A 16,606-nucleotide genomic window follows, 5' to 3' on the forward strand; every position below is an offset into this window, starting at 1 on the left:
CAGTAAGTGGGGGGCTGGAGGAGGAGGGGGAGGACCATGGGGGGACCCCCACCAGGCCCCATCCCCTGCCTGCTTCTCCAGCCCCCCTGAGTGCCCCCTGACTCCCGCCTGCTCTCCCAGCCCCAGCATCCCAGTGCTTAAAAAAAACAAAACCCCCCCCCCCCGCAATCACCAGCTGCTGCAGTGGCCTTCAGGGCTTCTGGGGGCTTGTGGCAGAGCCCCCCTACACAGCACAGGGCAGTGGGATGCAGTGGGGATCGCACCCTTGGCCTGGCAGCGGCCGATGAGTGCGGGGCTTTTTTATTTTATTTTTTTAAAGAGCTGGGATGCTGGGGCTGAGTGGGCTGGGAGAGCAGGCAGGGGATAGGACCTGTTTGATTCGGAGATTTGGCTGATTCGGCGGCGGCCAAATCTCCAAATCAGATTCAGCTGAATTGATTCAGGACAGTGATTTGAATCACCAAAATCAAATCACTGTCCCCCGAATTGGCCGAATCTGAAGCAAATAATAGCTGCTTCACACAGGCCTATTAGTCAGTCACCTTCCCTCTTTGAAGTGCTACCAACAAAGATCTCTTTTATGTGTTGTGGAATTCCATAAGATATTGGACTAAGTCTTTAATTCATATAGCCCGCCTACAAACAGGCAGCTAGTAGTGACGAATCCAGACATTACTTTAAATTGAAGCAGCCCTGAACTGGAAAACTTAGACATGGATGTCAAGCTCAGTGTTGATAACTCCTCTGATTTTTATCATGAGTTTCACAATATTTGGAATTTTTATTAAATCCCTTGTGCCTGCACATTTATTTAATATTTTTATAAGCAAATACTAAATAAATGCACAGTAATTAGAGTTATTGTGCAGTAGCACAGTAAGTGATCCTACTGCACAGTAGCCTAATACTGCTGTGCAGTAGCGTCGCAGCATGGTTCTTGCCACGTGATGCTACTGCACAGTAGTATCAGGCTGTTGCGCAGTCAGTATAGACATGCCCTGTATATAGTACTTAAAACAGTTCATGATATTTCAGGAGCCTGCTTCATGATTTTTATTTGAATGCCGTGAGATGGTCAGTAGTGCTAATTTCCCTTATCTGAATCACATGACTTGAAATGAAGTTCAGCTTCTTTGTGTGTTTCTGTGTACACTATAGAAAACCAGTGTTTTTAGAGATGTTTGGATTGGGTTCAGAGCATTTTAGAAGCAGGGCAGTCATCAGTGAGTGACCAAACTCAGATTTAAATTCAGGATATGAATGACTTTCCATGGCTACCTCGTTGGGTTTTTTTGCCTCCAAAGTTTGGGGACAGGGTGTCTTCAGACATGAGGTATAATGGTTGTATCCCACTACCAATCCCCCTGAGTCACTCAAATTCCTTTTGAAAAATCCCATTAAAGCACAAGCTTCTGACCATGTGGTATATAATGTCTAATAAAAATGCTGATACTCCATCAGTTGCCAACAAGGAACAGAAGGCCATCCTTTGTGGGTGTACTTAGGCACAAAGTACATCCCCCAGTCCCAGATGGCTCCTAGACTGTTCTCTTTTTTGAAGAAAAAGGCAGCTTCAGATTGACAAAGGGTTGTGCCTCTGTGCCAGGTCCAGGAATACTGCCTAAAGACACACCTCTTCTATTCCATTCTTTTGCCCGTGTGCCAGATCCTAAAACTAAGGCAGTGTCCAGCTTGGAGCAGACCTGAGCATGTGCCTTGGTGCCATGCTCTGTATCAGGTATGCGTTTTTGGTACATGTTCTGGACTGCTTTAATGTGATTATGTTGCTTCATTTCTAGGGTTTGGCATGTGCTGACTGGGAATGAGTGATTGGGGTGTGCTTCTCAGTGGTACAGAGGCAGTTTAGACATGTCCTTCATAGTATCACACCTGCTGGTTGTCTAGGTCTGGGTGTTCTCCCTTGATTTGTGGTCAGAGCTATGTCAGCCTCATAGAAGGTTCATCCCCCAAGACTCTTCAGAGCTTTGTGAAGAGAGCTTCATGTTGAATCTCTTTAAGGCCATTATATTGCAAGTCTGATTTAACAGTTATGTCTGTTTTGTGCTGCTACACACAGAAAGGTTCTTTTTAAATTTTGGTTGGGCACTGATCACTCTACCTATTTTGGTTTGTTTCTTTGGCTCCATCCAGAGAGGAAAGCTAAGAAGTCTGACTGTGGAGAGTGGCAGTGGAGCGCATGTGTGCCCACCAGTGGAGACTGTGGCCTGGGGACCCGTGAGGGCACTCGTACTGGAGCTGAATGCAAACAGACTACGAAGACCCAAAAGTGTAAGATCCCCTGCAATTGGAAGAAGCAGTTTGGAGGTAAGTTTTACCATGTCCTGAGCAGTTCACTTCATTTCTAACTTGAGTAGGGTGAAGGGACCATCTCATGTGAATTCAGCTTTGGCAGGGGGCCTGTGCAAATGCTTTTTTTTTCACCTGCAGTGCTTCACATTCATTACAATGAAAGCTGATTGAAAAAAAAAGAATGGAAACTTTCTTTTCCTTTGCAAAGATAAATGGCTCTCTTACAACCTGGAGATCTTATGGATTCTTTTTGGGGGGAAGGGGTGTTCCTGAGCAGTTCTAATTACCATAAAGGCAGGAAGTGCTGCATCAAGCTGTGCTCTGCAGGAGAAGGCAGATTTCATAAAGGGGAATTTCTTTCAATCCTGATTTATGATATCATAAAGCAGCATAATCAGGGCAAAGCGAATCTAGTGGGAAAAAGTTCACCAGACAGCCTCATTCATGTCAGCCTAACAAGTCTAGAGCCTGTATCCATAATCTGCTTATTTGATGTTGCAGCTTCTTCACTGGGGCAGGGTGTAAAATTTGCAGCTTCTTCAGCTGGGAATGAATAGAGGCTATTGGACTAAGGCTGAAGATAAGCTAAGTTAACCAGGACTGTCCCTGTAGACTCAACTCTTCTTTATTATCCAGTTTATGTGATGTGACTTGACCATGGCATTACAATGAATTCTGCAGTGCCATAAGTGCAGAGGTTCTGGATATTTCAGGTCTAGTGCTACAGTTGGTGCATATAGTTTTTCTGGGCCTTGTTTTACAAACTCAAGAGGTATGTGTTGTTCCATTTCAGATAGACATATGAACATATGGGCTAAGTACAGACATTTGGGGAAGTTAAATTGGGTTCAAAATGGCCACCCAATTTAAACTTAGCTTGTCCTGGTGCCCACCTTACACTTACAGACCTGGCCTTAGTGACCAGCAATCAGCCTAAACCTGTAACTATACAGAATTTACATGCACACAAACTGGTCAAAAAGTGCAGAACCCAGTTTAAGATAAACCTGGATATACATATCCTGATCCCCTTCCCCACCTGCAGGGCCCCCCTTTCCCACACCACCCCACTCACGGGTCAGGTTTGCCCTCCCCACCCCCACCTGCAGGTCATGCCTGCTCCCCCACCCCACCTGTGGGTTGCACCTGTCCCTCCACCCCTCACGGGTTGCATCTCCCCTCCAACCCTACCTGTGAATCGTACCTGCTTCCCCTACCCCACCTGCAGGTCATGCCTCCCCACCCATCACTCAGTGGACCTCGCATCTTGTCCAGCCTGCTGGATCCCCAACTCCCTGGCTAGCCTCCCCATCCTGATTTACCTGCTATCAGTCACCTTCCCCCTAATGACCCAGATGTCTGTACTTAACCCCGGGGACTGGTCAGATTTAGTTATAAATCATCACTAGTTCTCACTACTCTTATGGGGAGTTCAAAGCCCTTTTCTAAATTAGCTTGAAGTCCCTTGGCTGTCTGGTCACCTCCTTTGTAAATTAGGTCATTACACAATTATTCCGTAAAATACATCCCTTTAATATTTCCTGATCTCTCTTTTTTTTTTCAGTTGTTTGATTAAACTGCTGTAGGTGTTGGTCATACCTATCAGAGGCTAGACATAGGTAACACTTTTTTCCTCTTGTTCAGTCATTCTTTGATGCTGTATCTTCATTCACTCTCTGCAGCAGAGTGTAAGTACCAGTTTCAGGCCTGGGGTGAATGCGACTTGAATACTGCTTTGAAGACTCGAACTGGGAACCTAAAGAGAGCTCTTCACAATGCTGAATGCCAGAAGACTGTTACAATCTCAAAGCCCTGTGGGAAACTTACCAAACCCAAGCCTCAAGGTAAAACCCATTTGCTGCTAATGGCACTGTCTATTTATATTCATTTATTACTTATGTCCTAAGAGGTTTAATAGAAACTTACTTGTGGAGTCAGTGTCTCCATGCAGGCTCAAGACCTGCTAGACAGGAAGTAGGATAAAAATTAAGGGCCTCAGGCTGAGTCCTTTTCAACAGGTACTGCTAATAGGTTGTTAATGGTTTCATGGTGTCACAAAAATTTAAAAAGTTAGCTACAGTTCCCATGCCCAGAGAGCTGGAGCCAACCACATCATACCAAGAGAAAGCAACCAAGGGAACCCCCCGCTGATAGGAGCAAACCAGTAATAGTAAGCAACAATGATTGTAACAGTACAAATATTATTTATATCTCCATTTTTATTTACTTCTTAATAGTTACTTTTTAAAAAGGATCTTCTTTCCCTTAAGTAGGGATACTATAAGTAGTACTATGTTCTCAAGTAAAGCTTTAGGGAGAGATGACTTTTCCTGATATCCTGTGTCCAGAACAACACTGTAGAGTTCATTAATATTGTGGATGCTTTGGATCACCTACTCAAAAATTTAAGAGAACTGTTTGGGGAAAGGATGGTTGGGAGGAGGAAGGGACTCTATGTCATCTTTAACTGCAATTGACAATGCAATTCCCAATACACAGACAACCATATACCTAACCAATGCATCTCAGTTTCAAAATGTCACAGACTGTCTTGGTCAATACTGGACAAACTTCTTTTCTTTCTAACCAGTCAGGCTTTTTAATGAACTTCTCAGCAGCAGCAGCAGGTGCTGTGCACACAGGGTAATTTATAGTACCATTTGATGTACCACTGCATCTCAGACAACATGTTTTGTGTCCTTTATATAGATTGTAGGCTGTATGGCTCTTGGTGTACCATGGCTTCTTAGACAACATGCTTTCTGTCCTTCATAAAGACCATAGGCAATATAGCTCCTGGATCAGATCCTGAAAACCAGCTGAGGCTAAGTACATACCAGGGCTGTCATTGTTTGTTTTCCTTGAATAAATGTAAAAAATATTATATACAATTAAAATGACAAGTTTCCCATGGACTGTGGTCAATAGTTCACTTATGGTCCATGGAATACTTGCAGTTGATTTTCTCCTTATGTATAAGATGAGACATGCCTGCCTGGTTTTTAGGCAGAGAGAGAGAGAGAGAGAGAGAGAGAGAGAGAGTGTGTGTGTGTGTGTGTGGAGAGAGAGAGAGAGAGAGAGCATGTTTCATAGTTTGTAGGGTCGGAAGGGACCTGAGTAGATCATCAAGTCCGACCCCCTGCCATGGCAGGAAAAAGTACTGGGGTCAAATGACCCTGGCAAGGTGTTCGTCTAACCTCCTCTTAAAGACCCCCAGGATAGGAGCCAGCACCACTTCTCAGGAAGGTGGTTCCGAGCCCCGGCCCGCCATGACAGTGAAGTAGCACCTCTTGATGTCTAGTCTGAATCTATCCTCTGCCACCTTGAAGCCATTCTTTCTAGTCACGCCTGGTAGTGCTCGGGGGAACAGGGACTCCCCCAATGCCTCCTGGTCCCCTCTGACTAGTTTGTAACAGGCCACTAGATCCCCGCTCAGCCTTCTCTTGTGGAGGCTGAACAGGTTCAGGTCCCTTAGCCTCTCTTCACAGGGCCTGCCCTGCTGCCCCCTGATCATGCGAGTGGTCCTTCTCTGGACCCTCTCGATGCTGTCCACATCACTCCTGAAGTGCGGCGCCCAGAACTGGACACAGTACTTCATCTGCGGCCTAACCAGTGTCGCACAGAGGGGGAGGATCACCTCCTTGGACTTGCTTGAGATGCATCTGTGGATGCATGACAAGGTACGGATGGCCTTCTTGACCATGTCCCCACACTGTTGGCCCATGTTCATTTTGGCATCAATAATGACTCCAAGATCCTTTTCTGCCTCTGCATTGATGAGAAGGGAGTTCCCAGCCTGTAGGTATGCTGCTTGTTCTTCCTCCCCAGGTGCAGTACCCTGCACTTGTCAGTGTTGAAACCCATCCTGTTCTCATCCGCCCACCCCTGTAACCTTTTTAGGTTTGATTGCAGCCTATTCCTCCCTTCTAGCGTGCCCACTTCCCCCTACATCTTTTCACGCCCTCATCCAAGTTGCCAATGAAGATGTTGAACAGTGCAGGCCTGAGGACCGAGCCCTGGGGAACCCCACTGCCCACATCCCTCCAGGTCGAATAAGACCCATCCACCACCACTCTCTGGGTGGGGGGGGGGGGGGGGGGTCACAGGTTGGTGTCCCTAGAGACAGCTGTAATGCCCTTAGGGCCCTGTGACAGTGCCAGCTTTGCCCTGTGGGTGCCTTCTAGTCTCACCTGCCCCCACTTTGTTGGTTAAGATAGTAGATAAGGAGGCTGCTCTCAAGTTGCTATGCAGTCACAGTCCTGATGGACCCCACTAAACCCTGAGGGTTTGTAGACCCCTTGCTGGGTCCCATTCTAAGCAGGTGCCTCACATGACACCCCAAGCTTTATGGGATAAATGCATGGCTCCAAAGCTGCCCATTTACCACACCCCATGCCTCACAGATGGTATTTAGACATTGTCTCTAGTGATGAGGCCTCAGTTTAGTTTGGCCTCTTGTTGTCACTGGACTCATAGCCTCAGTAACTGCACTATCTGGCACTGGGGTCTCCTCACCCCATGTCACTTTACCCTCTGGCACTGGGGCTCCGCATGGTAGTGTGCCCCAATGGGGTCTCCTCCTCCCCAATAATCTCAGCCCGGTCCACTGGCATAAATAACAACAGAAAACACAAGCCCCTGGGCTACAATACAGCAATAACCGTGGGGTCCACACCCTATCCTTTTTAAGAAGGCAAGCTTCTCTCTCAGTATAATGTGCCTCCTACCCACAAGTACTATGAGCTCCTATAGCTCTTTAATCCTACCAGCAGCAGAACAGGCAGTGAAACATGTCCAAATAGCTTTCTCTATGAGAGCACCTTCCCCAGGGGCTTATATGTGCCCAGGGCCCTGCCTTCTTCCGGTCAGCTGAGCAGGTACAGGTGCAGGCTAATTCCCTTATTAGCCTGCAGCTGTGGGGTTTCTGCCTGGCCCTTGGGGCCCTCTCTCTAGGCAGTTTCTGCCCTGAAAGGAGCAGGCACATCTTAGTGCCCTGCAACAGGGGTAAATGTGGGGAATTTAGGGGATTGTGACCAGTAAATGCTTAGTAACCAGTAAATGCTGCTCATTCATTTGCACTGGAGATCTCTATGGCATCTTCCTGTGCAGCACTTCTGTGCTCCCATGTGTGTGATCTGTGTGATTTCTTTTCAACAGGGAACATCTCCATTTTATAATCTATAGTTGACCTTCCTAGAGAACTCCTGCTAGTACTAGATTTGTGAGGAGAACTCTCTTGTGTGCATGCCTGTAAAATGAATTGCAAGTGAAGGGAAGAGTTAGGGGCCTTCTTTTTTCATGTCCTCATGACAAGGTATTTAGCAGAATTTGCAGATTCATTGGAATCTGACAGGCCACACTGTCCAGCCTTTGGAGGAGGGCTGCTACTATGGTCTCAAACTTGCAGTCTCTGGGTTGTCAACCATGTGCCTTAGTGCTCACACCACCCCAGTCCCCAGGAGTTAGGGTGAGAAATTAGAATGCATTACAGGGGTGCACAGAATCTAGGCAGAACCTCCTTTGACTTACCAAGTCAGAAGTCTGAGCTGATGACATGCTGGATACTAGAGTCAATGCATTCTTCATAATGAGATCTTCAGTCATATATCAGTGCCTAATTAAGTCCAGATCCAGCCTTGTCTTCAACTACAGTGGAGACTTACTTAATTCCTCATGGCAGGGGGAGAAGGACAGCATAGGCCTTTTGCTCAATTGCAGGTGCATCTACATATGCATTTGATCCAGGAGCAGTTTACTCGTAAGTAAACTACTTGAGAGTAAACGCTTCTGGGGAGGTGTCTTTACGTGCAGGGACGTGGGAGAAGATTTGCTGTTCCTAGTAGCAAACTGATTCTGCTTCCTGTGGCACTGCAGTGGGCCCCTGTCACCACCAGAGGGAGCTCGAGGCTCCGGCCACACCTGCCAGCAGCCATCTGGCCAGGAGCAGCATGCAGAGGCCGGGACTAGCACACTGCAGCTCTCTCGTTGCAGCCTCTGCCTCCCTGTGCTATGGCTGCTCCAGCCCCTGCCCCTGGCAGTGACAACCAGCACCCTAGTTTTCTGCTGGCCCCAGTGGGCCCCCACCGCCAAGGCCTTGGGCGAGCCACACACCTGCCAGCGGGGGCCAGGGCACCAGGTGCGAGAGGCACTGGCTGATCACCTCCTCCTGCACTCCCTGCTGTAGCCTGCCTGGACAGCTGCCCATGGACCCCTGTCCTACCACCCACCCCCAGCTCTATGTTCACCAGAGTCAGCTCTCAGGAAAACACTTTATTGCCGTCCCAACAAACAGACCCTCTTCCTCCCCTCCTTCCCCAACACCAGAGCCATCCCCCCTCCCTCCCCAACAACAGGGCCCCTCTACCACCCACCCCACCCACCAACAATATAACACACTCTTCCCTGTGCAAACTGTATACATCATGGCCCGTGTGTGTTTCCTCTTGGGGTGGGCAGCCATGGGGTGGGGGCGCATAGGGATGGAGCCCAGGGACAGGTGGCCAGCACCCTTGCCTCTGGCTGTTTCCCCCTGCCGGTGGGCAGGCCCTGTGAAGGGCAGCTAGTAGACAGGGACAGCACATGGTCCTGACCCCACTGCAGGCAGCTCTGGCACCATGCCCACATGGAGCCAGGGTGAGTGGAGGGACTGGGTCCAGGTGGAGGGTCTGGTGGAGGCAGTGCTGGACCTCCATCCAAGCCCACATGGGGGCCTGCTGCTAGGTGGTGGGTGCTTGTGAGGGGGCAGACAGGGCTATGGTCAGGGGCAGAGCAGTGGGCAGCACGAAAGCAACCACCAGGGCCAGGACAGTGTCCAGCACCTGGCGGTCCTCTTCCTTGGCCTCCACTTCCCTGACCATGAGTGCATCCTGCTCCTGCAGGGCTTCCATGCTCTTCTGGTTCAGGGCCAGGAGCTGCACCCTGAATTCCTGGTCTACCTGGTCCTGCACATCCTTACAGGTGATGTCCTCTGCCTGCCACCTATCCTAGTGGGTGATGTCCTCTTCCTGCCACCTGTCCTGGTTGGTGATGTTCTCTGCCCGCCACATCTTTGTGGCTAACAGCCGGTCCCCTGTGACCATCGTCCTCTGTGACCATCACCAGCCAGTCCCGGAGGAGGGTCCAATCTTGGGTCTACCTCCTGTGGAGCTGGCACATCTGCAGGGCCTTGGCCATGGGTGGTGGCTATGCTGTGGCCATATCCCAGCTGCCAGCTGTGGTCTCTCCCCCATGTGCAGCTGGAGGGCTTGCAGAGCCATGAGAAAGAAGCTGTTTGTGGGAGTTTGCAACATCTCTGAGATACAGTGCTCTGTACCAGGAGCCCATGTGCTGCCTGGCCTCAGATCAGGGGTTGTTCATGCATGAGTGTCCATGGACCACAGTAAGTTGGCTGGATAGGGTGGGTGCTGGCTGAGCCTCCTGTCTCTGCTTGCTCCCTAGGGGCCAGCGGGCTGCTGTGTGCTGGCCGCAGGCAGCTTACCTCCCATGCCCCTTTCCCAGGTTGGGCCAGGCCAGGCTCCTGGCAGCACCTGTTGCTGCAGCTCCAGACCCCGCTCCCTCCCCTTCTCTTCCTGCAGGCCAGCCTGTCTCCTGTCCTGCTGCCAAGCCCATAGCACCTGAGCTTCGGGGCTGTGGGGCTAGGGAATAACTGGGATGTGGAGTTGCCTTCACCTTTGTCCTCCCCACAGGGGGCCTCTCCAGGGAGGCATCCCGGATCCAGCACCCCCTCCCTCCCATGGCTGCTCTGCACACCAAGCATGCTCCTGCTGTGTGTATCCTGGGTGCATTGCAAATTGCTGTTTGTGTGGACTGAGGGGTGCCCAACCCACTATGCCTTGCTGCTGCTGCTGCTGGCTATGGTGCCCCAAGCACACCTGGCAAAGGACCCTGAGCTTTGATTGTGGTGGGCAAGTCCGTGCTGCCCTGCAACCTCCACTGCCACCTGGAGGGCTACCTGTAGCTGTGCTACACATCCCTGCCCCCTGCAGCTGAGGGGGACATTGCCGCTGGCATTAATGCATTCCTTGGCATGTGAAAGACCCATGCCCACCTAGCTGTGGAGGCATGGGTTGCTCAATAGTTTTGCATTGTCTCCTGCCTCCCTGCATGCTGCCTAGAGACCAGGGAAGCGCAGCCAGGTGGGAAGCGCAGGCAGGGGCTGGGGCTGAGAGCTGGGGCTGGGGTGAGAAGGGCCCTCCCCCCAGGGCGGGGCTTACCACGTGGGTGGGACTGATTAGTTCTGGTTAGCAGTGGCATGCAGCTCCCATCAGACTTGTTGGGCAATGTGGCATGGCTTGTGGGTGCTCCCCACCTCAGGGACGAGCTGGTGCCACTGGCAGCCAGTGGTGACACGACTGGCTGCTTCTTGTGGCTGGTGCTGAGGTTGTGTAGCTGTTGGGGTAAACGCTGACCTGGGCTCCCCGAGCTGCTGGTAGAGGCTGGGGACAGGGAGCGCAGCGGGACAGGCTGTGGGTGGCCTGAGGGCCCCTCCCCCAGTGACACATCTCCACAGGTGCCAGGCCAGGACAGGGTCTTGGGCAGGTCACCCATGCTGGAGTACACAGCATGTCTGTGGCTTGGGTCCTGGGGTATGAGGATGTCAGTCAGTTGCTGCATAAAAGGCATAGACTTGTGGGCACCCCACAAATGATGGTTGTAGTTGGTGATCGTAACCCACTGTGTCTGCAAGGCCTTGACCTTCATGCGGCACTGCTGCGCTGGCTGGTTGTGCTCACGCTCCTGCATCTGGCCTGACAATCCCTCATACATGTGTACATTGGAGCACCCACCCCACCCAAACTGCCACTGTGCCTCCGCCTTGCCCCACAGCACCATGAGGTCTCCAGTCTACTCTGCAACCAGTTTTGGGCCAGGTGGTGGTGTGTGGCTTGGGTGATGATGCCATTGGGCCTCCCACACTGGCTCTCTAGGCCTCTGTATGGCTTTCCCTGTGCTGTTGGGCATGGGCAGTTGCCTGTAGCACCCAGCTCAGGGGCACAGAACAGGACTAACAGCTGCATGGTGAGGCGATGCCCCACAGCACGTGCAGGCTCCCAGCAGGCTGCTGGGGTTTGGCTGCAGGCAGCTGGAGCTGGCCCCAGTTTCCAGGAGTTGCTTGCAGCTGGGCCTGTGTGCTGGCAAGCCTGGATGGTACAGCCATGCAGCACTGCAGTGCCAAGCAGTGGTGCTGGGGTACATGCAGGCTGCCACAGGTGGCCTGTGCCCTGTGCAGGGGGAGCAGAAACTGCCAGCAGTTGCCCCAGGCTTCCTGCACATGTACCCCAGAGCTCTAAATGCCCGCAGGCTATTAAGGGCTTGGAGTTCTGGCTGGCATAGAGCCAGCCCAGCCCTGGGGCAGGAGAGGTTCCCAGCCGCAGGGCCTGGGGCTCTTGTGAGGCTGGCCCCCTATTGGCAGGGCTGACCGGGAGCAAATTTGCTCCTGGTTGGCGTCTACGCACGTGTTACCACGCAGTACCTCGCAGATTTACAATGTAGTACCCTGCAAATTTACTCATTTGTAGCACTATAAGCATGTGCATATGTAAGTGCACACGGTTACTGCATACTAAACTATGTTACTGCACAGTAAAAGGTCTTGTGTAGATGCACCCTGCATGGAATAGATTGTGGGACAGATTCAGCTTTCAAGGATTGTTCACTTTTCTCACCCAGAGCTTGTAGGAGTGACATAAGGCTTTTGGAGAAGAGACCACAGATGTGTTGCCTGTAAATAGCAAATTTGTTCTGGGGCAGTATGGTGCCTGGGGAAATTTTGCACCAACATGTAGACCTAAGTGCTGGTGAACAGCAGAATCATAGGTTGGATGTGGCTTTTCCAGTGATCAAAGACAGCAGCTAATGTAGTGGCCAACTGGTATCTGAGATGTTCTCATCATGAGGTTCAGATTAATCTTTTCACCTATTATTATGCTTCTGATTGGTATATATTTCAAGAGCAGCATCACTGTTGTCTAGCAGCAGGAGAGAAAGCTATGATTACATTTCCAACTGCTGGAGGCTGAGGGAAAGGAAACAAACTAAGCAAATGATAATTGATTGCTGGAAACAGAGTGCAGAATACTATGCCTTTTAAAAGCAGACAGACAAGTAGGCAGATAATAATTTGGGCTCAATTTCAAATGAAGCCAATATCAAGCAGCCATAACAATAGAGACAGTAATATTGGATCTATCTTGGAGCAGGTAGTCTTTTTCCAATACTTGTCTCTGACAGTGGCCAATGCCAAATGTGTCAGAGAAAAGTGCATGAAAATCTGCACGACACAAATACAGGATAAACCGCCTCATCAGAAGATTTTTCTCTTACCCATTCTGAAAACTTGGCTTTAAAACTTGAGGATTTATAATTCATCCCAAACGCTTGTGTACTTTTTGCATTTTTAATATTTACTGGTTAGAGCTGGGTTAGGAACTTTGCAACAAAAAGTATTTCACTAAAATATGCGGTTTTGTTGCAGCCAAAACTGGTTTCATGTCTCTTTCCATGGATTTCCCAATTTAATTCAGTTTTCACTGGAAAAAAACCCCTTTTCTCTTCATTTAACTTGGATTTGTAGCTTCTCCATTACACTGGATTTCCTTTCATTTTGCTATTACAAGACAAGGTGAATAGAAGTCCCCAGTCTACTTTATACAATCACTCATTTTGTGTAAGTTTAGTTGTCCCATTTTATCTCTTCCCTAAACTAAAAAGTCACTGTCTTATCAGCCTTTCTTCATATGAGATTTTATCATGACTAATATAACTTGTTACAATTGCCTACATTTTCTACTATTATTGCAAAATCTTTTTGATGTGTACTGACCTGAACTGAACAGAGTATTTTAGGTCGAGTGCCGTATCTTACATAAAATTAGCATTATAATAATGAGTGGCACAGGGAATAATACAGCAGTGAGCCTCAGTCCTGGACTCACCTGCCTGTCCTGCTCCTGGTTGCTGCTTTCTGTCTGCCCGTGGTCCCATCCCATTCTCCTGGCCAACCATGCCCTGCTCTGTCCGGTACCTCCAGTGGTGGGTGCAGGGTGAACAGCCTGGGGTGCCTGGGCAGCAGGGCTGAGTCCAACTGTGGCAGAGACACTGGTGGCGGCAGCTGGAAGTGAGGGCAGAGCAAACTGCTGCCACAGGGGTTGCTGTGAAGCTGTGTTTGTCTACCATGCTGCCCCCACCTTGGAGCCACACTGCCCAGCCTCATGGACAACAGCTTTTGGCAGTCCTAACAACTGTGCGCGGGGATAGGGCAGGCTGTGCTCCGTGTCAGGTGTCACCTCTGCACCTGGGGTGGTGGGACTGGCACCACAGAACCTGGGCTGCTCCTCATGCCAGGGCTGGGCAGAGCCAAAGGACCCACCATATGCTATGGGCCAGATAGAATAACTTGGCAGGCTGGATCCGGCACACTGGATGTATTTTGCGCACCCCTGGAATAATATCTATTCCGCCTTTTGCTTTTTTTGGACACTGCTGCACACTACATAGATCTTCACTAAGCTATCTGTGATGATGCCCTGTTTTTTTCTGAGTTAGTGCTGTTAATCTGGCATTTAATAAGGTATACAGAAATGAAATTATTCCTTCTAGGGCGCATCCAGATGTGCGTGGATGTTTGGTTCCCTGGGGACAAGTAGTGGTGGTGGACCTTACACTGCTGTCACTTGTCCCTGGGGAACACCTGTGCCATGTGCACTTTGGCGCGCGGCAAGTTGCGCCAGGTGCGGTAGGGGAGACCTTACCTGGAGTCCTGGGGGCCTCCTGGTGCTGCTTCCCGATTCTGCTGCGCAGCACCTGGCTGGCAGCAGAGCGTGGCTCCGGGCAGCCTGGCACCACTTTTCAGCAGTGCCTGCTGGCTGAGCGTGTGTTGCTCTGGATTTTTTTTCCATGTTTTTTTTTGATCCCTGGATAACCAGGGGTAAAAAAACCCACAGAAAAAATATCCAGCGCAGTGCATGCTTGGTCAGCGTGCCCTTGCAGCACAGAGAACACCAGACTGTGTGGTATGTGGTGCTGCAAACATGTTTGCGGAGCCACATGCCGCGTGACCACGCTAATTTCGATGCACTCCAAATATGCAATACTTTGTATTTGTCAACACTGAAATTATCCCTCATTATCTTCTCTGGTCTTGGCTACCATAAGTAATGATGTGTCATCTGCAAATGTTGCCACCTTACTGTTCATCCCTTTTCCAGCTCATTTTTTTAAAACAATGCTGATTCTAGGATGAAAACTTGTGCCTCCCCACTGGTAACCTAAGTTTTGATTGACCCTTTTAGAAGATGATTATTCTGCAAGATCACTCTGTGTGTCTTGCAAGAAGGAAAAGGTCACTTAAAGAGATGGAGAAAAAATGTTGCAAGTTTTCCTTTTGCTGCTTTCCTAGGGGAGATATATTTAGGTTTTCTAGGAACCCATATGAATGCCAACAAAATATCTGCTAAGTAAAACTGATAGAGCTACTCATTAAGTTCAGGAATCAAAGCCTGCTTGGGAAGCTGATGCCCTGGGATTTACTTTCTTTGTACTTTTTTCTTCATCCCTAATCAGTAGCTCTGGAAAGACCTTGAAATAGTCTTCAAACACTATCACTGTCTGATGATGAGATCTCCTAGTTCAGATAAAAATTTAGAGCTTGGACAACTTAGATCTATATTTCCTCCTTGCCTGTAGTTGATCCACTTTCTTTGGCTGGTTTTACTTATCAGCCAGGTATTAGTATTAGCCATATTCTGGGGTACTCAGCCACCCCTGTATTCACTGCTTGGAAATAAAAGGTTCTCAGAGAAACTCTTCTGCGGTGACTTTTGGAGAGTGGGAAAGCCAACACTGGAGCAGAAACCATCTTATTTTCTGACAGATACTTTTCTCTGGAAATTTATTTGGGGTCTACCACACCTGTTAATAATGCCTTGGACTGGCATGTCAAAGTATGATGATCTCACTGTATCCCAGAAGATGGTGCCTTTTGAATGGAAGATTGTTAGCTCTGGAAATGTGGAGAGATACTATGGTTTGTGTATCTCCTACACAAATAAGGTTATGAGAAAACATATCTCCATAGCCGGGGAGAGAGAAAAGCCAATTTTTTTCATGGAATCCCAGTTGAAACAACCGAAGCTCCTCAAGCATGCACAATCACATATTCTAATCAGTATCTGCCATGTCAGTGATGTTCAAGGTCTTCCTAAACCATGGTGACAGATGTAAAAGAATCAGGCACCTCTGCTGAGCAGCTGCTCTAATGGCCAACTTGCACCAATGAGCAGAAAACACTGCTGACAAACTCCATCTGCCCTACTTCACGGCCGCCCAAACTTGATTGATGATTGTTCAGGTTCCAGCCATCCAGAAAGTAAAAGAACGGGGTATTGTCAGGATTCAGGAAACATTTTGCTTTATTGCTCAGAGGGGAAGAATTTATTTTTTACTGAGATTGGTTGTCTCAGTGGGTCTCTCTCTCTCTCTCTCCCCTTGTCTTCCTGCCTTTCTCACTCTTCTTGTCTTCCCATCTGTCTCTCTCTGTTTCTCAGATGTTTAACAATGTGTTCTTCTGATTAAAATAACATGGAATTGAATCTTCATTGTATATGTTATCTGCTCCTTCTGCAATCTATTCATGTGTCTTTCTAACCTGACTGTTATTTTGCTCTGATAAGAGAGAGTGCAAAAGTTATTTCCTGTCTGCTTTCCATATTTTGCACATATTAATATTTTGTGCATCTGATCTGAATTAGTTCAGTCTTATTCATGTCAATCCTAACAGCATGGGTGAACAATTGTAGCTCCTAGTCCATATGCAGCAATATGTATATGCAGCCTGCAGTTCTTGGCTTTGATTCAGGAGCATGGCCTTATGAAGATTAAAAATACCAGCATCCAATATTCAAAACAGTTGCTCAGATCAAGATACACTATTGGATGCTGGGGCCTTTGGTCCTGCCATACTGCAGGGGAAAGTGGCTGTCAACTGCTCCAGTAAAGCAGCTTAGATGCAGCCATTGGGTGGCTGGCACGTTAACAATGCAAGTATCTGTTTCTGCCAAAATTTGGGTACTTCTATCCTAGAGGAAATACATTTATCCTACTTTGTATAACTGCTAACATAATGTCATTTGAACATTTTACATGGAGGTTAGTATAGTATTAATAATAATACTCTACATGACATAGCGTCTTTTATTTAAGATTCTTTACAGGCAATAGTTAACTAATCCTCATAGCATTCCTGTATGATAGAGAAGTGTTGTTGTCCCTACATTAAAGATCAGTGCTAACAAAGATA

At 48.7% G+C, this 16,606-nt stretch overlaps 1 protein-coding gene across 1 annotated transcript in view; it reads left to right on the forward strand.

The window, feature by feature from the left end:
* Positions 1–16,606, forward strand: part of PTN (pleiotrophin) — a 134,133-nt gene that overhangs the window by 95,514 nt on the left and 22,013 nt on the right. The window contains 2 exon segments of the mRNA XM_006031814.3: positions 2,152–2,325; positions 3,993–4,154. Coding sequence (XP_006031876.2) covers positions 2,152–2,325; positions 3,993–4,154 — 336 coding nt within the window.

Source organism: Alligator sinensis, unplaced genomic scaffold, assembly GCF_000455745.1.
Source record: "Alligator sinensis unplaced genomic scaffold, ASM45574v1 scaffold585_1, whole genome shotgun sequence".
NCBI lineage: Eukaryota > Metazoa > Chordata > Crocodylia > Alligatoridae > Alligator > Alligator sinensis.